The sequence below is a fragment of the Python bivittatus genome, unplaced genomic scaffold (genome assembly GCF_059951505.1).
Source record: "Python bivittatus isolate LINGU-HERP-01145 unplaced genomic scaffold, Pbiv_v1 ctg000140_np1212, whole genome shotgun sequence".
NCBI lineage: Eukaryota > Metazoa > Chordata > Lepidosauria > Squamata > Pythonidae > Python > Python bivittatus.
The window spans coordinates 2,042,179-2,064,657 of record NW_028277043.1 but is presented as its reverse complement, the minus strand read 5'-3'; the positions used below and the strand labels follow the sequence as shown (position 1 = coordinate 2,064,657).

Here is a 22,479-nt window from a genome sequence, read left to right as displayed (position 1 = left end):
AAAGGCCGGGCGAAGGAACACGGGAGGCATTTAAAAAAAAAAAAAACAACGGGCACCGAAAGGGGGCATCCGGCTGGGTCTAAACGACCCGGCTCCCTCCGATGTTTTCCAGCACGCGGCCAAAGGCTGAAGGACGAGGCCCTGGGCGGACAGCCAGTCGGAAAGGGGAGCTGGAACTGGGTTTTGCAAGCACATCTTTTCCAAGGGAAGTTTTAAAGCGAGAAAAACAGAAACAAAAACAAACAAAGGGGGGGGCTGTGCTCCTTACCTGCGGGGAAGATGCAGAGCCAGGCGAAGAGGAACGGGATCAGTCCGAGGGCTTTCGCGCTTGCCCCTTTCCCCATAACCATCCATCCAGCTTCAGCTCTAACCACTATCCTCTCCCTATAAGAAGAGTGGTTTTCCAGGAGAAAGGGAGACGGGGCGAAGGGAGAGGGAGAAGGGAGCAGTTGCAGCAGGAGGAGGAGGAAGAGGAAGAGGCACGGAAGGAGAGAAGAAAACGGGATCAGCAGAAGCGCACACAGAGAAAACGGAGCAGCAGTCAAAATCTCGAGCGCCCGGTGGCGCAGAGAACTTCAGCCGCAGCCAGCCTGCAGGAATGCCCCCCCCCCCCGCAAACAGCCCCAGCCGTCAATCACCCCAACCGCCTTCCAACGAGCCTTCGTGCTCGCTTGGCGTGCCTACTCAGAAGCCAGAGTCCCGCCTGCATGGGCCGGGCGGGGGCCGGGTGGCAGCCAATCGCGCCAGAGGCCGGAAGCGAGGCTTGCAGCTGGATGCCAGCCGCGCCAGCTTGGAGAGCCGCTCCGGAGGAGGGCGAGTGAAGGCTGAGGCGGCGGAGCCAGACCTGGCCGCCAGCCGTTGGCGGTTCCTCCGCCTCTCCTGAGCCCTTTCCAGCAAAACTGAACGCAGACGGGTGTTAGGAGGGGAAGAGAAGAACCCTGTGGCCCAGGATTCTCTTCCCCGGCAGGGTCTCGGAGGAGCTGGCAAGCAAAGCTCGGAAGCTTCTGTAACCTTCTGCCCTTTGTTGTTCAGAGAGGCCACTCCTGGCACTGGAGGTTCCATTAATTCTCCCAATAAGAGCTCTCACATTAATATATACACATACATACATACACACACACACAAACACACACGCGTGCACGCCAGGAGAAGCTGGTGGGACATTGCTTTTTGGAGGTATCTGGAAAATACATGCAAGGATCAAGAGGTTGTAGGTTATAGGTTGGGGCCAGGCTTCATCAGATCTCTCTGAGCTCCCATTGTAATTGGGACTGTTTTACATCTCTTCCTACCCCCCCCCCCACCTCCTCCTCTTGGGTATTTGAACAAGGAGGTTCCAATTAAGTCTGTGCTCACATAACATATTTCACCAGTAGCTGAACCTGCACCGAGCATGAAGTTTGGTTAGTTTTAACCTTGGTTTGGGTTTTGTCTCTCTGGTGGTGTGTGTGTGTGTCTTAGGATGTTGTAGAAATCTATCCCCTGTGGATAGTTTATTGTGCAGACCCAGAAAAGAGGTTGACTCAGTAACCGGCTTAAGTGTGCAAACTTCCATCTTGCTGTAGAAGTTCTTTCAAAGGATGGATAAATTGTGGAGGAATTCCCACGGGTGAAGCATTGGGCTGCTGGGCTTTCTTAGGAGTGTGCATGAACGGCCTGTCTTGCACTAGTCCATTCCCTCTCCTGCCATTGGAACATCATTGCAGCCTTTCTCCTTCCCTGGGAGAAGTTTAGGAAAAGTTGTTCTCCTGCAATCTTGGTTTTTTTTGTTTTCCTGTTTTCTCTTTCATTTCAGTTTGAGTGTTTTATGGTTTTTATTGTTACTAGGTTTTGTATGCAGCCCAGAATCATTTGTGAGATGGGCGGCTATATAAATCTGCTAAACAAACAAACAAACAAACAAATAAATATATAAAAGTGTCCAGGCAATTCCTATCCTGGCTGTCGCCCCCCCCCCCCCCAATCCAATTCAGAAGAGAATTTGGCAAGGTTGCTGTGCTCCAGTTTTGAAAAGGGGTCCTGCCACAGGCAAAAAAGGGGTTTTTTCCTTGCAGAATGTTCTGTTGAACACGCCAGGAAGTGGCGGTCGGGGTGGGGGGAATCAGGCGAGAGCTAAGCGGGACTGGCCTCCCCCAGCCCCAGCTCTCTTTAGGCAGTTGCCCACGCCAGAAGGGCCCCCACATGTGCCATAGCAATGGCTCGGCCTCTCTATGGGGCCGAGCGAGAGACTTTGCGACTGAACAAAGGCTGCCTTGTATGCACAACTCTTGCAGGCACAACTTGGCAGATGGCGTTTTTCGCTCTTGCCTCCTGCAGGAAACCCTTCGTCACAAGGCTGAGATGTAAACTTCACACATTGCGGGGCTTCTTCCAGACCAGTCACGGGGGGGGGGGGGGGGAGCTGGGAACCGGCCACTGTCTATTTTGATCTCAGCAGGGAGCAGCCCATCCTTCACTGGCTCAGAGATCGATTCCCAAGCAACGCCCCCCCTCCCTCCCTCCCCCCATTTCACGAATTTCAGCTGCATCCTCTAAGAAACCATTGGCCCTAATCTGCACTTGGGCCCAGAAGGGTGCAAAACTCACTTGCCTGAACGCATCAAGTCTGGGGTCACCCGACCCGCAGAAAAGACCATTTGGCCAACAGTTTTCAGCTCCTTTGGTTTGCCTGGGGCTTTGCCTGCTCTGCCCTCTTCTGCCCTGCCAGCCCCAACAGCTTCCCTGCTTAGCCTTGAGGGACAAGGGATTGTGTGAACCTAGAAAAAGGGCAAAGTCAGGAACTCAGGGACAGTAAGCGAATGGAGCCCGGGCATTGTGACCTCCCCCTTCTGAAAGCCGAGATCGGGGTCGAGGATGGGAAATTGATCCCAGCTTTCCTTGTCAAACAAATAGGTTGCCATTCAGGGATTTACCTCCCACCCCACTTGGAAATAGCAAAAACTCTCTCACAATGTTATTTATTTGGGTTTGAATTTATTTGATTTCTGTCCTGGCTCTGTATTCATTTGAACACTCAAGGTGGCCTGTCGGCTTTTGGCAGAATAAAACACTTTTAAGTCTAAAGTGGGCAACCTTGTTTGGGTCCGGGGCCATGTGCCCTCAGCTTTAATTTCCAGGGCCCATAGGGTGGATAGGATGAGGCAAGTGGGGTGGGGGGAGGCTCCCTTTCTCTCTGATGCCCCCTTGTTCCTTCTTTCTGCTCCCCTCTTCATTCTCAGTTGGGGGAAGGGGCTTGGGAAACCCGAAAGTTGCCTGCCCCTGTTTTAAGCCGACTGATCCCCTTTGGCCAAACGGTCCACCTGCAGGACAGCATTCACCAATTTAAAAGCAAAAAGGTCGTTAGATTCAGAGTGTTGAAGCAAAAGGGATCTAGAGATTACAGTGGCCAACTGATTGGAATAAAAGCCCAGTCTGATCCGCTCCTGTGTATTGGACCTCGATGCCATTTCCAGATGGGAGGGGAACTAGTCCTTCAGCTGAATCTAAGCATCGTTTATCCCTTCTGTTGGCTGGGTGCCACCCTGCAACGAAAGTGCTTTGGAGCCAAGGGCACTCTTAAAAGCTGCTCAGTCAAGTCAAATTGCTAATTCAGTCCCTCTGCATGAGCGACTACAAATCCCATCACACGCAGCTTGGTTGTGCAGATGCTGGTTTAATGGTTTTATGGTGTGCCAGGAAAAATCCTAACATCTGCACCGTAATTAACATCTGACTGAAGAACTGTCATGAATGCTAGCTTCTTTTATTAATTGCCTGGACATTTTATGTTCCTTTAGAAGTGGCATATGCAGCGGCTGGATTCACACAACATGCTGAACCCTGAATCCTGTTTAACAACACACAATTCCTAAGTTCCCCTAACATGCAATGCCCAAGTCATTAAACCATCCAATGGCTTAAGGCAGTGTTGTCCAAACTTGGCCACTTTAAGATGAGTGGACTTCAACGCCCAGAATTCCCCAGCCACCCATGCTGGCTGGGGAATTCTGGGAGTTGAAGTCTACTCATCTTAAAGTGGCCAAGTTTGGACAACACTGCCTTAAGGTGACAGACTGAGTCACACAGCATGCAAAGACAACAAACAGATTCCTGCAACTCACATATTGGTTCTGCTCCCATATCTGAGCCCAGTCTAGCATGTTGCCCGCTACGGTCTAGTGTGCCACCCAGATAAAAAACAAAGCTTTGATTGCACCATTGTGGCCACAGTCTTGACTTTTTTGACCACCCCTTGCAGACACCCATCAGTCAGGAGGTTCTGTCCCGCTAACAAGCTTGCAAGGTAGGTTTAATTGGATGGAAAGATGATTGATCCGAGGTAATCCAATATGTGGTGCATTAGGTCGAAATGTTGGAGACCCTCCCCATCAGTAGAACTTTATCTGAACGATGCACCTACAGATGGCCATTTAAAGGCTCTGTGAGATTTGAACCCACATCATTTGATAACGCCTTCCAGAGACGTTGGGGCGGCGGGCCCCAAATTTCCAGCCAGCGCACTCCAGTGGACCTCTTCCAGATATGGTGGGTCTGTCTACAGCAGTGTAGAATTCTGGCTGGCTGGGGAATTCTGGGAGTTGAAGTCCACTCATCTTAAAGTGGCCAAGTTTGGACAACACTGGTCTACAGTATAAAATCCCAGTAAGCATGTTGCTTAGCATGCTGGGAGTTGCAGTCTCAAGACATCCACAGAGCACCGGTTGGAGGAGTGATTGATTGATTGATTGATTGCCTTTATATAGCCATCCATCTCACGCAATGCCCTATGCAACTTTTTTTTTAATCACTGATCCTGTTTTGCGATGTAAAAAAAATAAGCAAACAATCAAAATAGGTCTTTTAAAAAAATCTGAATAAGTTTTGTTTCTTTAATCCAATAAGTATTTTTTGACGTGGGGTCTACATGCCTGCTTCAAATCACGATACGGGATTTTTATTTCCCCCAGCCTCAAAAAACGCAGGCAAGGGGCGTAACGTGGGTCTCTCCCTTCCATTTAAGGACAGAGCGAGCTGCACTGACCACAGTAGATGGCGCTGTTCTCCCTGGAGCGTGGGGGGGGGGGTGTTTGGCATGGGGGGGGGAGAGAGAACTGTATATTTAGAATAAATAAATGCCTCCTTAAACCGCAGGATGTTACGCCTGTTTCCAAGTTTCCCATTAAAATCTCAATTTGGGGGGAACAATTCCACCTTGGTGGGCAATCGTTTCAACTGGCCACAGTTGAGAAGCGACCACAAACAAAAGCAAACGTTCAGCTTTGGCCTGAGCACCACAAACATTAGACTCACAAACACACCGACACACTCCTCTTTAACAACAAACAAATGAGCTTAGTGAAGAAATTGCAATAGCCCTCCCCGGTGAAGATGAAAGATTGCTATCTGAATGAAAGATGAAATACTGTATTACTGGTGTCTGATAAGTTGGACAGTGGCATTGGGACCACAAAATGGAACCTCCAAGGCTGGAGATGCTCTATCTTTCAGTACCAGATTCAAAGGAGGCCTAACAGGGCTGACATCACCATCCTGCTCTGTTTGGAGCATCTTAAAATACATCGGATACAGATCCTGGCCTCCATATTTTGTTTTGCTCAGGTCTCTTTGTTTTATAAAATGGTTCTTCCTTCTTCCTTGCAGAGGACACCCTGAGCTCCATCTTGCAAACCCATCTTCCCCCACTAGCTGAGAATTCTGGGGGTTGTAGTTCCAGCACATCTGGAAGTCGCTTGGCGTGCAAGATGGAGGAATGAGCCAGGCTGTATTTTATTGTCCTCTCTGATCAGTTGGCAACCTTACATTTGGATTGCTCGCTGGGTTTGTCAGCTAACAGTTTCTCTGAAAAACTCTACCCTTCCCATCTGGTTTCCATCCTTCTACAACATGAGCAGCTGGTTACGTGCCCATCCCGTGATTTGAACTTTGCACTGCATTTTCTTTTTTTAACTCTTCCAATTTGTCAAAACACAGCAGGAGTAAGGTTTCGGCCAATGCTTTTATTTTCCCTCTGCATGTCATTTGTTCTATACAATAGGTATTACATAAAACAAATGAAATACAGAGAGGGGGAAAAAAGGAATTTCGTTTTAATCTGTTCTTAATCTTGTGTTTATTCGGTATATGTTTTATTTAAGGCAACTCCTTGGTGCTGCGTTCATGAAGCACAACGTTTAGCTGGGTCGGGTGAACCTGGTGGATGCATTCACATAACCATTAAACTTGGCTAATGTAAAGTGTGATGAGGGCTTTTGTGTGTGTTTCTGTCTATGGGTATCTTAGCAGTTTGTGTGAAACTGGCTAGTTTAATTAATGATTCAATGGATGGTTCAAAAAGCAGGTTAATCCAGGAACAAGGTTAGGAGTGTTGTATGAATACAGCCAGCATGTTGATGGGTGGGTGCGTACACATCTATGGAAAAACTTCATAATTTCATAGATGCCTCAGTGGTGTAAGCAACTTGGGAGGAAGGGATTCCCCCCCCCCCATGTTGAACTTGTTTCCCACTCAGTTATCCTTCGGCCATGCCCCCATGACACATTAAACAGTGATGTGCAGAGTGCGAGCAAGTTGCACCAACAGCTTAATCTAGATACTGATTCTGAGATGGTTAGTTTCCGCCCCAGCTAGCCTCTGGTACACGGCAATGAGTTTGTTAAAAAGGAAAACGGCTAAGTGGATCAACTAGTGGGTGCAAATATGTCTGCCCCATCTTTAAAGATATTCCTCTCTTTTAGCAGCACTTTTATTAAAAAAAAAAAAAAAGAATCCATCTTGAAATAACAATGTGCAGTGCACACCTAAACATGTGCAGAGTACTCACCTGCCCACCTAGAAATAACTATTATTCCCTCATTGCTGGGAAATTTCTTCTGCAGAAGATTCTGAGGGAGGCTTAAGGGAACATAAGGAAGGAAGATATAGAGGACTGGAGCCTTAGAATTTAAAAACAGATCTTCCTTTCTCCAACGAAACACACCAAGGTTCAAACCCTTGTAAGTATTCGCTATAGAAAGGCACCGGCTTCACACCACACCAACCCAGAATGCAGTTTGTGTGTGTTGGGTGGGGGGGTGGCAACCCAGCCAATTTTGGCTTAGTCAGCAGCAAAATGGTTAAGCATTTGAGGCTTGTTGTGAATGTATGTGAACCTGCAAGAATATTTGAAAAGCTATTACTGTATTATTACTTGTTGGCCAACGATTGAAATATAATGACTATTATTTTTGTTGGTTGCACAGTCAGCCTGATGTTGAGGCTGGATCTGGCATTTTTGTCCACCTCTCGAGCCCTTCCCAAGGACCTGGGATAGGCAGATGTTGTTTGATGGTGTTAAGGGTATCACCGTGGGATGTAAGCTGTTCCAAACAAAGCTGACTTTTGAAATGGACTGATGGTGATTTTGTCAATGCCGATGGTGTATTATTATTATTATTATTATTATTATTATTATTATTACTACTACTACTACTACTACTACTACTATTATTTACAGCAACTGTTTACAGCAATTCTTACAATGCATTTCACGCTTTTTCTGGTTAACTGTCTGCTCCCTTTGCATCTCTGACAAAAACTGATTCCCAGACCAGTTTTATGACAGCTCATTATTGGAGAAATGAGACCATCCATCCATCCATCCATCCACCTGCCCACCTATCATCTATCTATCATCTTTTGCAGTGGCAAAAATGGTGGATTGGTATGAATTGGCTGGCTCGACACTAGCAAGGTTCATACAACATACTCAACCCAGGTCAACAAAATGCTCTTGCTGGATTCCTATAACAAACAATGCCTGAACAGAGATTTTGGTACAATACGATGGCCTAGTCTGCATGCTTCAAAGAGCACTTGGATTCCCCCAATACAGTGAGCCCATTTTAGCCTAGTCTAGGGCATTGTGTGAACCCAACCCAGGGGCAGGAGACTGTGTCAGAGAGAGAGATTCCACCCTAGGTCCTTGGTAACAAGATCATGGAGCCATTTGTTTTCTCAGAGGAGCCAAAGGGAGACCACGATTTCAGCCAGGAGGGAAAAGGCACCTTAATTTTGGACCTGTGTTGAGGTTAGTTGCAACCTGTCACCTCTAGCTGCCTTCACACCTTCCTCATGTGGTTTGTACAATCTTGGCTTAGTCGGAGATATGACAGCTCCCCCCACCCACTCCGGCAGGGTGTGCTGCTTACAACTCTCTGCAGATCTACTCAGAAGTAAATCGTGATGGACTTCCGAGGGAACATGCAAAGGGGAACGGACAAAGGGGTCTCTTTCTTAAAGGCGCTGAGGGTCCTAGCCTTACCGCCTGCTGTGTGCATGCCTACTCACAAGTAACACCATTCTGAATCCAGGGAAGGGGTGGCTCCCACCAAGCATCAGACAGAAACCTTACTCAGATGTAAGCTTCTGCAAACTTAGCTGGTGGAGTCAAGGAGTCCGGCTGCGCTCCTGCTTACTCCCGAGTAAACCTGCATGGGCTGGGACTATAGGATTAAGCCGGTGGGATTAAACACACACGCGCGCGCCTTTGCACCGTTGGATACAGCTTCCCCTGGAAGAACCGCGTATAACTTACTCCCGGGTAAAGGCGCGGATCCAGATGTGCTATTTTAAGCGGGGGAGGGGAGGGGAGGGGAGGGGGAGAGATCTGATTGCTGAGTATGTGGCGAGAGATCAAGCTGGAAAGGAGAAAAAAGGCTTTATTTCAGAAAAAAAAAGTTACGCCGAATTCTGGTGGAATGCAAACCAGGGACACAGAGGGAAGAAATCCCCAACAGGTCCCTCGCCTAAATTGGGTTAGCAGAGATTTGGGGGGGGGGGGTCAACAGCAGGACGGTTAAGCCCCCTCCCCCGGAGGGGAAATAAAATAAATAAATAAACTCTGCGAGTCGTCCCCAGCAGGCGAAGCCCGAGAAATTGTGAGGAGGGGACGCGGTTATTAAAGGCGTGGAGGGAGAACTGCCCTCCTCCCATTCTTGCCTCCCCCCCCCCGCGCCCCGCTAATTCCCCGGCACCCTACCTATTTTTGGCGGAGGGAGGGCTTACCTTAGCGGCTTCATGAGCCTTTCCACCTGGCGGGGAGGGAAGGTGAGGATCAGCGGGCAGCTGCGGATGGTCCTCCGATGCGAAGAACGGGGGGGGGGAGGACGGGGGGAGTGAGCAGAATTGTCCGCAATGGAGTCACCCCCTCCCTGTAGAGTTGAGGGCTTGCAGCGCCCCTCCTCTCCCCCCCCCTTCAGCAGCTGGAGGACTGAGCGCCGCGCTCTCCCCCCGTCTTCGACCCCCGCCGCATCTCTGCGAAAGGACCAGGAGAATCCGCCTCGGGAGCTATGGAGCGCTTTCCCCGGGCGACGCAGCCTTGCCTCCGCCTTCCTGTGGGGCTGGAGAAGCAGTGCCTGCTGTAGAAGAGAAGGGCTGTGTGAAGGGGGGGGGGGGAGCTGGGGCAATGCAAGGGGGGGGGGAGAGTAGGGAAGGGTGGAAATAGATTTTTCCCCTGGGGCGGGAGAAGCCTTCACCCTAACCTTTCAGGGATTAACAAGCAGAAGCACGTTACTGAGGACTAGGAACACGCCTCTTCATTTCTTGCAAGCCCAAGCAATGGGTCCCTAAGCCAGGAAGGTGCAGAAAGTTCTTTGTGGCCTCTGCTGTGGCTCTTTGGAGGGAATCTGCCTGAGTGTACTGACCAGTCAAGTGATGCTTTTTCAATGAAAGGGTGTGGGGAGGGCTGAAGGTCCACCGGTTGGGGTATTAGGGTTTCCAAAAGGATGCTGGTCCCGAAACAGTCTCTCTGCCCAAGTCATCTGCTTGACTTCACTGGTTTGCCTTGGGCCAGCTACCCACTCTCAACCTGGGAGCTGAGGATAAACCTGGTTTTGTGTGACATGGCAAGGGGCCTCTCCATCACTTGACCTGGAAGTCCCATGCCACCCAGGAATGTCACTAAGATTTTTTTCTTTTAAAGAAAAAAATGAAAATGCCCACGGGAGGCTGAAAAGCCCGTTGTAACTTTCCAAAACTTCTTTCACTGCAAGAGAGGTTTCTGTTCTTCTTTTCTAAAGCTCCTGGTCTCAGAAGCCTTGAGAACCTCTTCTGCATTTCTCTCAACAGGACTTCGCAGCTGACTTTCCTGCAGCGCATCCCCACTCCCCAGCTGCTGTAGTTGCTACCCAAAAGGGCTCAGTTGCCCTCTAGCTGTCTTCCTTGGAGGTTTAATGGAAGTGAGGGAAGCCAGGGACGTTGGAGTGCACAGGTGTGATAATGGTGTAAGGCCGTGTTTCTCAACTTTAGCAACTTTAAGATGTGTGGACTTCAACTCCCAGAATTCCCCAGCCAGCATGGCTGGCTGGGGAATTCTGGGAATTGAAAGCCACATGTCTTAAAGTTGCTAAGACTGAGAAACACTGGCGTAAGGGAAGACAAGCCATTTACACACATCCTTTACCCACTTTGTCACTAAATCAGTGCTAGAACAGGGAGAACCAAGCTGAAAATGTAGCCTTAAAGAAACAGCATCTTTTCCTGGGCTCACACAGTAGCTATGCAATCCCAGGAAAATACACTTGTGGGACAGCCCAACCATTCTCTCTCCAAAGTGCCTTATCTCACACTTTCAGTGTCTTAACCGAAACGTGTATTTTCCTAGGATCGTGGGGGATGAATGTCCACACTGCTCCGAAGCACTTTTTCAGCTTTGGATCCAAAGCTCTGTGTATCTCCTGTAAAGACACCCCACCCCACCCCTCTTTCCTGGGGAATTTCATTGAAATTCTCCTCTCCGTGGAAATAAAACCTGAAAGTAAATTCTTTTTTGGCATATTGAGTGAGAACGGCTAGGGCAAAACAACGAACAAACTTTTTTTCCTACACTGTGCTACAACTCTCTTCAGAACGTAAGAAGAACCAGATTGGATCAGATCAAAGGCATCTCTGAAGCTTTCTCCTTCCACAATTGCTAGCCAGATGCCTGGGGTGGGGGCAGAAGTGGGAGGAGCGTCCTTTACTTCACATTGGGCAAGGCCAATACTGGGACCAGTAGCCATAAGCATTTCCACTGGCCCAGAATTTGGGAGATGTGGTTTGGAGGAAATCAATGGGAAAATTTACAAAACCTAAACCGAAGCAACAGCGTCGATCGTTTCTCGATCTTCTAGCGTACGCTCAGTTTCAAATATTATTAGAGAAGAGGTAACATTGATAAAAACATGCGAGGCTGAAATGGACTGGCTAATGCGTTACCCTCCATCACAGTCCTGGTCTTGAACCACGCTTGGCTTGGTTTTGCTTTATGCAATGGGTGAGCTGAGTCACAACAGTTTGTAAACCAAAGTTTATGGCAGCAGAGGCAGTGACGCTTTTAAATCAACAAGGCAGCTTCCAAGGACTGAAGGTGGGGCTGAAGGATTGAAGGCTGGGGTGGCTTCTGCAAAGAGGAGGAAGCAAAGTTTTGAGCTTTGAGTTTGAGCTTTGAGCTTTGAGTTTCAGTTTTTGAGCGAAGGGTGAGGGCTTAGGGGAGTTACAATGCAAAATAACAATGGCGTTTTGCATGTTGCGCACCTAAAACCAGGTTTGCTGTCAAAATTCCAGAAGAATAACCCTGCTTTGCAGGCATGGGTAAACCTGGGAGGGAGGGAGGGAGGGAAGTAATTAATCTGGGCCATTGGAATGATGAGGCCATGACACCATTTGCACAATGATGTAATGACATATATGATCTCATTATTGCTTCTAGCAAATGTCTTCATTCATGGGCTAAAAACTCTGGGCTTAGCATGTTCTGTGGTTCCAGGCCATGAATTACACCATCAGATGCTTTCATGTGCTGATGGGGAATGCTGAGAAACCGAGCCACACCATTGGCCTCCTCTAGCCTTGCTGCCTTGCCACTGATAAGGCACAGAGAATTGATCTGGGACTTTCAGCAAACCTACGCAGTCCCCTCTCATCTTGGAAGAAATAAATTAGCCACATAGGATACCTCGGAGCATGGGCAAAGCAGCTCTCTCCTGCCACAGGGAGGCTTTCTATTTAAGAAGGCATATGTTTACCATTTCCAAGGAACTGTTTTGTGAACACAGTTAATTAAGGGGGAAACAGGACACCAAGGACTTATGGAAGAAGGTACCTGAAAATAGCTTGCACCAGAAATCAGCTTATGAACCCCTTTCTTGGAATGACCCTTTCTGGTTTCTCCTGGGCTGATCATTAATGAGGTGGGCAGTGCTGGATTGGAATTCTCTTTGCAAGAGATGTTTATACGAGGCTGTTCATAGCCTGAAATAGAAGGAGAAATTGAAATGTAAAGGTGCACGTGTGTGAATTGCAACAGATCCTTTCCTTGCCAAAGCTGTTAACAACCAATTTCTTTCTAACAACATATGATTTACTTAAGCCTGTACTGATATTCTGAGTGCATATATGCAAACAAACATAAAACCTGCAATCTTATCTATAGGCACCTTAATATACTCTTGGCAAACATCTGCACCATGAATGATCTGCGAATGTCCTCTTTGTAGGGGTGAGAAGGCAATACAAACAAATGCCTGGCTATGGGAGAGGAGCTGAGACAGGCCTGGGCAAGTAGGATTTTTCTCCCTCCCTCTCTCTTTCTCCCTCTCTTTCTCTACACCCCCCGCCCCCCCATGCCAAGGGAAAACAATCCAAGCCAATCCAAGGATGTAAATGTGGAGAAAGAAGGAACACACACCAATTAAGCAAATGTGGAAAACTATCTGCCTGCCCACATTTGGTTACTTTATGGCTTAAGATATTGTGCAAATCCAGAAAATGGGTTAATTCAATAATCCGGCTAAGCCCATTGCCTGAACAAAGGCACTGACTTATCAATGAACCAAACTGTCTGAATGGGTTGGCAGGTGATATCATGGGTGCTATGGCATCAGTGATGTATCATTTGTGTGATACCCATGACCAGGGGCGTTGATGGCAGTCTTGATTGCGCAACCGAAGCCCTGCCCTTTTCTTTGTGATGTCATGATGCTGGTAAAGAGGGGGTGGGGCTTTGACCACACAGTCAGAGCCACCCTCTTGACTTTTTGACATCCCCGCTCAACGTGGACACCTCTGGTCATGACACTCATGAGTCTTCATGGATTCTACCATACACCGTGAAAAGCTCACCAAGGTTACCACCAACTAAAGCCAAGGGGTGCAGATGCCACCCTGAGTTTTTGAACTGACCTGGTTAAACACGGGCGACCTGAGCTAAAGAGAGAAAGAGTGAGAGCACTTACTTTTACATTGTCTTGGGCCAAAGGGAAGACTTTTGAAAAGGTTAACTTAATAGGAACAGGAAAGGCAGACTGAATATGCCCAGGGCTGCTTCAGTCATTCTTTCTCATCTTTGGGTGAATGAATGTCTGAGATATTTGATCAACTCAAACACAGAAGGGAGCTGGCACCGGCTCTTGGGAGGGAAACGTTGGATGACGTGGGGTTCCTGAGTCCCAAATGTCCTTGAGCATCAAAGTTCCCTTTAAACATTGAACCAGGGGGCCATTGCCCAACAGTCCCAGCTGGCTGAGGATGATGGGAGCTGTGGACCGGGGAAGAAATAGTGCTCACAGCATGAAAGCCCTTTGCTCAGGCTTACTGAAAGGTCCAACATGCACCAGCAAGGCTGTCATCATGGGTGCTTCGCAAGGACCTGGCGCCATCAGTTTGGGTGCTGTGAACGGGCCTTGCTGGTGTTTTAGAGCATCATTTAAAGACCTGATGGGAGCCACAACTCAGGGAGGGGTTTGGGAGGGAACCCATCTGGGCAGAAAAGTACCAAGGGAGTAGGGGAAGGGTCAAAAAAGGGTGGAAAGGACCAAGCTAGTCAATCGCTGGGTTGAAACTCATTCGGCTCTTTGGGGCAGCTTTTGGGGGGAGGGAAAGGTGCCCTGCCACCATGTTTGCAATTCTCCAGATGTGCCCACAAGCCCCCAAAGGCTGGGGATCCCTGTGCTAGAGGATACTCAGCTTTGCTTCTGAGCAAATACAGTTGAAAAGAGACACAGACATGTCCCTCCACCCAAACAGCTGCAGTTCCCAGGAATTTCAGCCAAGTTGAGAATGTCCCGCCTTGAGAAGACTCTGCTTTCATATCTCCTTGAGATCTTCATCTAACCACTCCTGGAAATAGGCCCTGATCTGGGTAGCTGTTACGTTTGCTACTAGACTCGCACTGCTGGATGACTTGGGCCTGAGCAGGGGTATCCGCAGAGGGTGTGTGTGTGTCCAAAAAGTCAAGATGGCAGTCACAACTGCACAAGGATGCTCGTAAAAAGGGGGTGGTGCTTTGATCACATGGTTGTGGCTGCCATCTTTACTTTTTTGACAGCTCCCCTGTGGCCCCCCCTGGGCCTGAGGAATACAGCCTTTGGGGTCCAGATTCCAGCAACTGGCCCCCATCCCCCAGGTAAATTTAACCCTGCAAACAATTCTGCAGGGCCCCAAGTTGCAGAAGTGGCCCTGAGTCACATTTGGGGGAGCAGCCTGAGTTGTAGGCCCTTTCTCAGCCAGGCCAGCCTTTCCTGGCCCCCTCCTTTTCAATTTGTGGCCAGTGAATGGCGCTAATGAATAGCATTTGAAATGCTTTCGGTCCTAGCATCCAAGAGGATAATCCAAGCCCAGCTATTAGTTCCAATTAATATTCACTTGGTTTTATTTTAAAAAATGAAAGAGAGAGAGTGAGAGAGAGAGAGAATAAAGCAATTGGCCAGGGGTTAATTGGAACATCCCTACATCTTGTAATACATGAACGGCCACAGCCCTTTCTCCAAACCTTGATAGGTGGAACAGCTTAATATACTTTTGCAAAGCAGCCAGGACTGAGAGGACCCGTGTGCTTTTGACAGGGCCCCCAGCCGACCCTGCCAAATGGGCCAGGAGTCAATGTTAGGAATGGTCATGGTGGCTGGGGGTGATGGAGCTTGAGATCCCCTCCCATCCCAGAGCCACCAGCTTTCTAGAGAAAGCGTCCAGACCAACAATGTCTGCAGGATAGGCAACGGGCGTGCGTGGATGCAGACTAACATCAGTGGGGTCACGGCATTGTGGCACAACCCCCATCCCTTGTCTATCTGTGTCACCACGTGGAGCAGAGCTCGCAGCATCAGACTGTGCTCCGGTTCTGCCGGGATGAGGAAAACAGCAGCTTCCCATCAATGCCGCCAGTGCAAACTGAAGAATGGCTGGGGCAGACCCGCACTTTCTGCTTGGCCCACCGGAGCCCCCACCACTTCCTGGGTGCAGGAACAGATGACGTCATCCTCCCAGCCCATTGCAGATGCCCCCCATGCCTTGGTTTCCCAGCTTCAATTAAAAATGGTTGCTTTCCGTCTTAAGCCCTTCAGATGGTCTCTGGGGCTTTCTTCCATTCTAGTAGCAGCTCCAGTGCCAGCTGACTACACTGCCTGGCTCCCCTCCTGCTGCTGGTCACTGCCATGTGCAACCAATTAATGCTGGGCTCTCTGCTGGTCAACAGTTTCCATTTTTAATACTTGTGCAATTGATTCAAGGGTAGCCCATTGAGTCAATGAGTTTGCCTCCACCCTAGAATCTCATGCTTCCTTCAATTCTTGCATCTGCCAGTGGGCACCCTTTAGGTTTGTGCCCAGGCTGGGTGAAGCACGTACTCTTTGTATTCCCATCCCTGGCCCATCCCATCCCATCCCATCCCATCCCATCCCATCCCATCCCATCCCATCCCTTCTCTTCCTTTAAGTTGCAACACAGGACTGTGGCTACTTTGGTCTCCTGAAGCTGAACACTCAGTTCTTGCTATTGTTGGTTGGCTGGTTGGCTTGTTCGTTTAAAAAGTTACACCCGGTTGGTGTCAAGGCAAGTCTTCCTAGGTAGCGTGGTCCCCAGGGTCACAGCATTGCCCATCATATGGTTGGACAGGCCAACAATTACAGTATAAAGCAGTTTCCCCCTCCTGCAGATATATGGCCTTCATCTCCCACAATTCCGCAGCTAGCCTAGCTATTGGTGAGAATTGTGGGAATTGCAGCCCCGCCTCTGGAGGGCCCTGGATGAAGATTGGGCTATTCTACCACCACTGTAACTATTCAGACTGGCACAATGGCTTCATTTATGGCTAGCGTTCTAGCCTGCTCCAGCTTTCCAGCAGACTCATGTTGAAGTGTTTAGATGCTTTGGGAAACATTTACTTTGGGAAACAGAACAGCATTCCTGAAGATATCCAAGGTGAAATGAATGTCTGGCCTTTTGTGATAAAAGAGAGAACAAGGAGACACCGAGTGACGTCCCACTTCAATACCCATTTTACAGCACATAAACAATTCTGTTTATTGCCACTTTTTATTACTCGGCTCTCTCAGACATGCCATGCCAGAGGCAACACTTCAATTGTGTTTATATTTCACCCAATTTTCTTCAAGCGTTTGTGCGCCCTGACAGAGCGCCGAGCGCATCCTTAGGGTGGAAATAAAACTCTGTCATATTTTCTGAAGAGGATTAAGGGTTCTGCCATTCCTCAACTTTCTCTTGTCATCAGGGCTGAGGTTCCTCAGTTCACAAGTTGAGAATTTTGGCCAACTGCTGCAAAGAAGCAGAAGGTTTGGGCCAAGCAAGTAGAGATGTCCTAACCTCCAGGAAAATAAAAAATCTGAAAAGCCAGCACTGGGTTATTCCTTGGGCAATTTATTTCTGGATTTCTTTTGCAAAGGAGAAGAGAATTTTGATGGGATTCTCCTGGGCTAGAATATGGGGTTCTTGCCCTGGGTTGGCCCACCGCACCGAATCACAAGGTAGTGAGGCACATTTTAGCCAAGTACGTTGTGCAAACCCATTCAGTGCAGTTAGTGAATTGTTTAGTGTGTGATGGATACATAATATCTCCATTTCAGTCCACTTTGTGGGTTTCCCATCAAGCTGTGAACACAATTCTGGACTGCACAGTGGCTTTTGATCCAACCCAGCTGAGCTTTCCTCAAAGCCATGATATATAAAGGCTTATGATACGGAACTATCTTTATTTCTTAGATGACCTCACTGTGTTCTTCTCTGATTTTAAACTTCATTTCATAGGAGCATTCCATGGAGAGAGACATCTTACCACGTAAAAGTCTAGGACTCCTGAACTTCAGGAGCTTGTGAGCATCTCAGAAATGTTGAAAGCTTTCACAATTTCACAAAATGTTGGTGCTTCACAAAATGGCTGGGTAAGCCAGAAAACACTCACTTACCTGAAAGCACAGCCCTTTAATACTCTTTATTTTTGTCTTTTCAAAAAACAAACTTCAAGAAAGAAACTGGTGGGTAGCCAGACACCTTTTTTTTTTCTTCAAAGGTGATGGGGAGGTTGAATGGGGGTCCCAGAGCTGTTCTTGCAAATGAAAACTTGAGAGGCTTGGCTGGTACCCATGCTAGCATAATTCTGGCACCAGGTAAAGAACTTTCTGTTTTCCCTGGCTTTCTAATTGGCTTTTTCATTGGACTTTAGTTTGTATTGTTTTAGATTTAAAGGGGCACCTTGCTGCTGCCTGATCTGTATGGTGTTTTCCTTTGGCATTTGATCTGATTTTATTAGATGTGTCTTTATTCAAATTGTATCTCTTAGAGTGCTTTATTGTTAAACATCTAATCACATGATAGGCAGTGCTATAATCTTGGGAACCACACTGCCCGTGAACCCTTGCCTTGACACCAACCAGGTTTAACTTTTTAAACAAGCAAACAATAAATAAATAAATAAATAAATAAATAAATAAATAAATAAATAAATAATAACATTTTGCTAGAAGCTGACACTCGGCTTTGCAACCTACCATCTTCCCATGTTGTTTTTACTTTCAAAAGAGTCTAAAAACAAAATACAATAAAAACTAAAGACTGTGAAACTTGGTAGGAACCAAGAGAGGTATCTATTGACACACTTGCACCCACAACCTGGATACTGGGGACCTAGGATGTAACCACTCAGCGCACTCTTGCCTAGGCTATTCAATAAACTCAGGAGCAACCAAGATCTGACCCCACCCTGTCCCCCAAATCTTTGGGGAAAGGTAGCCTTCTTTTTACTTCTGGCTATGTCCCTCCAGCCTTTTCGCTCCATTATGACCCAAATTAAGAGCCATAGAAGTGGCAGTGGGGGGGGGGGGGGATGGATGGTTTCTAAGGGGCCTCCAGTTGCTACCCAAAGACAAAGGGGTGGGTGGGTGTACTATGGCCGTCACCAAGAATCCATTATTAAGCTCATTCTTGGAATCAACTCCAGGAGCTTTTCAGCAGGAAAAGGAGCAGAGGAGCAGAGTGTTGGGTGGGGAAGGGGCGGGGAGAAAACCCCACTCCCCTGTCAAGTTAGTAACTTCACAGCTTGCAAAAGGATGGGGTGAATCAGAAAAAGCCCAGTCTGGTTCTACCTTAGCAACGATGGGTAGCATGGCCACATCTGGGCTGCTGTAATCCAGAGAACCATTCAGTCTGTACCCTGCACAAAATTGCTTGTTTGTGTGAGCATCTTTAGAAATCTAAACTAGAAATAAACGAATGAATGGCAGGGAAGAGATACTGAAAAATCTAACTCTTTCATCAAATGGCTGCCTGGAAATTTGCAGCCTAAATATGATGACCCTGATCATGGGTGATTTAAGGTCTGGGTCTTCTCACAACTGGCTAAATTCTAAGCAATCGCTGTGTTTGCAGATCATGCAGTACTGAACAAATACATGTGATAGCATGGTCCGGTTTTTCACAACCTGTTATAGCAATGCTGGTTCTCACAAGGCATTGAACACCAACTATCCAACTCCTTTCTAACTCTACTCTAGCACAAATTATTTGATTATCAGCTCCAAGGTAATAGGTGTTGGGCTGAAGCTCATGAACGCATCTGTCTTTTGATACAATCTGTCAGTTGGAAAAGGTGCTACCAGACTCCTGACTTTTGCCATCATAGACTAACCCAACTCTTCTCCTACAATGTAAAGAAGATATTGAAAGTTACAAGTCTGTATTTTGTTTGTACAAATGATTGCTGTGCATTGTGTGGTGATTTGTCCATAATGAGAAGCATGAGGATCAAGTTCTCCAGATGTTTCCTTCCCCCCCCCCCACACACACATTCAGATTGCTGATATGCATAACATGGCACCATATTATACAAAATTTTATTTTTTGTCCCATTGCTGGTTTTTTAAATATTGATTTTATTTAGAAAATGTAATATCTTCTGCACTCCACCTTTTAATATTTTTAACAATCCCTCAAAGGGGATGCAATTCAATTCAGATTAAAGAAATCGCGTTATTTATCTAAACACTTCTTTGAAATAAGCACCTTATTTAAAAACTGTAATTTTAAAAAGTAAAAATTTAATCATGGAAAATTCAAGGATGCTTCTAAAAAGGTATTTAATCATAGAATTAATCATCAAATGGAAAGCATGGAGGACTTCCATTTGGGGAACATCAAATCCAACCCCCTGCCCAGGATTGTAGATCCTCAGATGGCAGAGCTGGGAGCTGAGTCTGAAATCCTGGGGTCAAGTGAGGCAGCCAGTTCTGGTTTGGAGTCACGTTCTTTATTAACTTAGGATTTGGGGATCTCAGGGTTGGAAGAGTATAAGGAAAGTAGGGCAGATTTCTCTTGTGGGATCAGAAGAAAAGGTACCTCCTGCAGTCAGTGGTTCTAAGTGGGAGGCTGAGAAGGATGGCAGAGCTGAAAGAGAGTTCCTGCTACAGATCAATAAAAAGCTCCTTAACTGAGCAAAGGTTTTGCATCCAGAATGTTCCTGATTTAGCTGAACTAGGAAAGGGTCTCTCTGAAATGTGGGAGATTCACTGCTGCTCCATGTAGCTTGGAAAAAGGGCTACTCTTGGACACTGCGTCCAAGAAAAGAGTTTATTGATGTATTGGTTTATTTATCTGAAGAATTTATATGGTTGCCCAGCTTGAACCATGTGATTCTGGGCAGCCCGCAGAACATAACCCAAATAAAACTACAATCCACAGTATCAGTAATAATCACTAATACATGAGCGGATTCACCTTCCTACCCTCTTCTGATGGGAACATATTCAGCCCTAATGCTTGGGGAAATAACCATATCTTTAAGGCCTTTCTAAAGACCAGCATGGTTGGGGCCAACTGAATATCAGGGGAGGGGTGTTAGTGTTTCTTCAGACAAGGAGCACAACCAGGAGTATCAACACTATCTTTATTGTAAGGTTACATTACACAGAATCTTGCAAGACTGAAAGTATATCATCAGATGGTAAAAAGAATGGCAACAGACTTTTCAACTCATTTTCCCCATTTTTCTAAAAATATATATAATTATATATCTGTTACTTATTTTAATTTCATGTAGCTCTTCCTCCTGGAGGCGCCCAGAGTATATAAAGTAAAATAATAATAAAAAAGAAATAAATGCCATCTTCCAAAAAATGAATTCAATAATAGCAATAGCCAGCAATAAAGGAAACTCCCATAAAACACTGCAATAAAACAATGGGAGCACCACAATTTAAAACAGAGTTAAATTCAACCCAAATAATCAGAGGTTTAAAGCACATCTCTTACTCCCTGTTTCTCCTCTTCCTCCTCCTTCTACATGGAATGAGAGAGTCCCTTCCCAGCTGTAGGGTAAAAATCTCCATTTATGAAATTTAGAGGTTGCCCCAATCTGTCATGGCTCTGGGTGTTTTACAAAATACCCCGTAAAAATACAATAAAAACACACCAAAAATAATTAAAAGAACAGAACCCCCACCCTCAACAATCATTTAGAAAAAAGCAAAATATCATGTAATGGGGCCCATCACCCACCCAAGACCTGGAAGCTGAACCAGGTTTTAGGGCTCATGTAAATGGTGGGATCATACCAGTCATGGGGGGGGGGGATAGTTTTCTAGAGTGGCCAACACCATTAACAGAGCATAATGGTTGTGTTCACCCAACATGTGATGCCCAGATAAATTAATAACTGTATCATGGCTTGAAATGCCACAACACTCTGAAATATTAATTACTCACCCCCCTTTTAGCCTAGTTTAGCATATTGTGCAAATGTCATATAATTTTTTTTCTGGAAATTTTGAATAGGGGGGGTAGAAGTCCCCCCCTTCCCTCTCTCTCCTTTTTTTTTTTTTTTCTCTTGTGAAAGAAAATGTAAATTTCCTTTTGGGAAAAATGAAAAGATATACTATCTTCATTTTCATAGCAGCTTTTAAAACTACCTTCACCTTGCTGCTTTTAAAATGTAAAATACATCATGTAGTCTTTGCTTTACTCTCAAAATTATGAAATTATATTTCTCAAATGTAAAAATGCAATTTAGTCAAGCAGCTAGCTGAACTTACTTTAAAATGCTTTTATTTTATCATAATGGAGCTACAAGCTGCAGAATTCTAAGAAATCGAGGATCTCTGCATTTTTGTCAGTTGCCAAAAAAAGATAAGAGTTGAAGGCAAAAGAAACCAAAAGGAGAAAAAAAAAAGACAATAAAGCAGAAAAAAAGAACATGGTTATAAAACAGAATGATATATTATGACCTTAGATTCTTCCACCTGTTCATATTTTTTTAAAAAAAGAACTGAGGAAAACAGGAAAAAACAAGAAGATTCATAGCAAAACAGCTTCGCTCTAGACATTATCTATTCAGTGTAATTTTGAAATGACTGCTATTATCTGGTTTCTGCTTCTTCTGAGGCTTAATTTTTATCCCCTTGATAGACCTCTGGATCTGAAAAATAGAACATTTGCCAATTTCTCCCCTTTTCACACATTGCTCTTTTTAGGAACGGTGGTGCTCTGATGCCAGAGCTAAAACTCTTCCTATGTCGTTATTAGAAAACATTTTGGGTGAAAGGCATAATAGCAATCTATGATGAATGAATTCATCATTCTAAAAGGAAATACTTAACTGGAGTTTATTTTACTCTTTCCAAAATGTTTATTGTTTTCCTCATGGTTTGGAAAAAAGCAAAGCATGTCTTTCTTTCTTAGAGTTTTACCCTGCCTTTCCTCTAGGACCTCAAGAAGGCATTCACACCATCCCCTCCTCCATTTTTCCTCATGACAACAATCCAGTGAGGTAGGTTGGGCTGAGAAGGTGATTAGCCCAAAGCCACTTCGTGAGTTTCTATGGCTAAAAGTGGGCAGGAACCTGGATCTTCTCAGTCGTAGTCCAGCATCTTAACCACCACACCATGACTCTTTTTTTTTTGCCTGTAGAGATTGTAGCATGCATGGTTATAGGTCAGTCCCTTTAGATTTACCTGCCAGTTCTGGTGAAATCAAAGGAGGTTCGTTGTTTTTTGTCTTGTTTTCAACCTTTTCTGAAATTTTAGATGTAAAGGTCCTTGGGACGGGGGCATGTTTCATCTGCTGGCTTATTTTGCTGTACCTATGTACAGGATAGTGATGGTGGAAAGAAAAAGAAAGAAAGAAAGAAAGAAAGAAAGAAAGAAAGAAAGAAAGAAAGAAAGAAAGAAAGAAAGAGAGAGAGA

At 46.2% G+C, this 22,479-nt stretch overlaps 1 protein-coding gene across 1 annotated transcript in view; it reads right to left on the bottom strand.

Annotated features, from left to right (window-relative positions):
- RGMA (repulsive guidance molecule BMP co-receptor a) overlaps positions 1–612 on the bottom strand; it is a 30,874-nt gene extending 30,262 nt beyond the window's left edge. Inside the window, exon 1 of the mRNA XM_088136430.1 lies at positions 269–612. Within this exon, the coding sequence (XP_087992556.1) occupies positions 269–350 (82 nt within the window). The 5' untranslated portion in view covers positions 351–612. The remainder of the gene's footprint in view (positions 1–268) is intronic.
- Between the last annotated feature and the right edge of the window lie 21,867 nt (positions 613–22,479).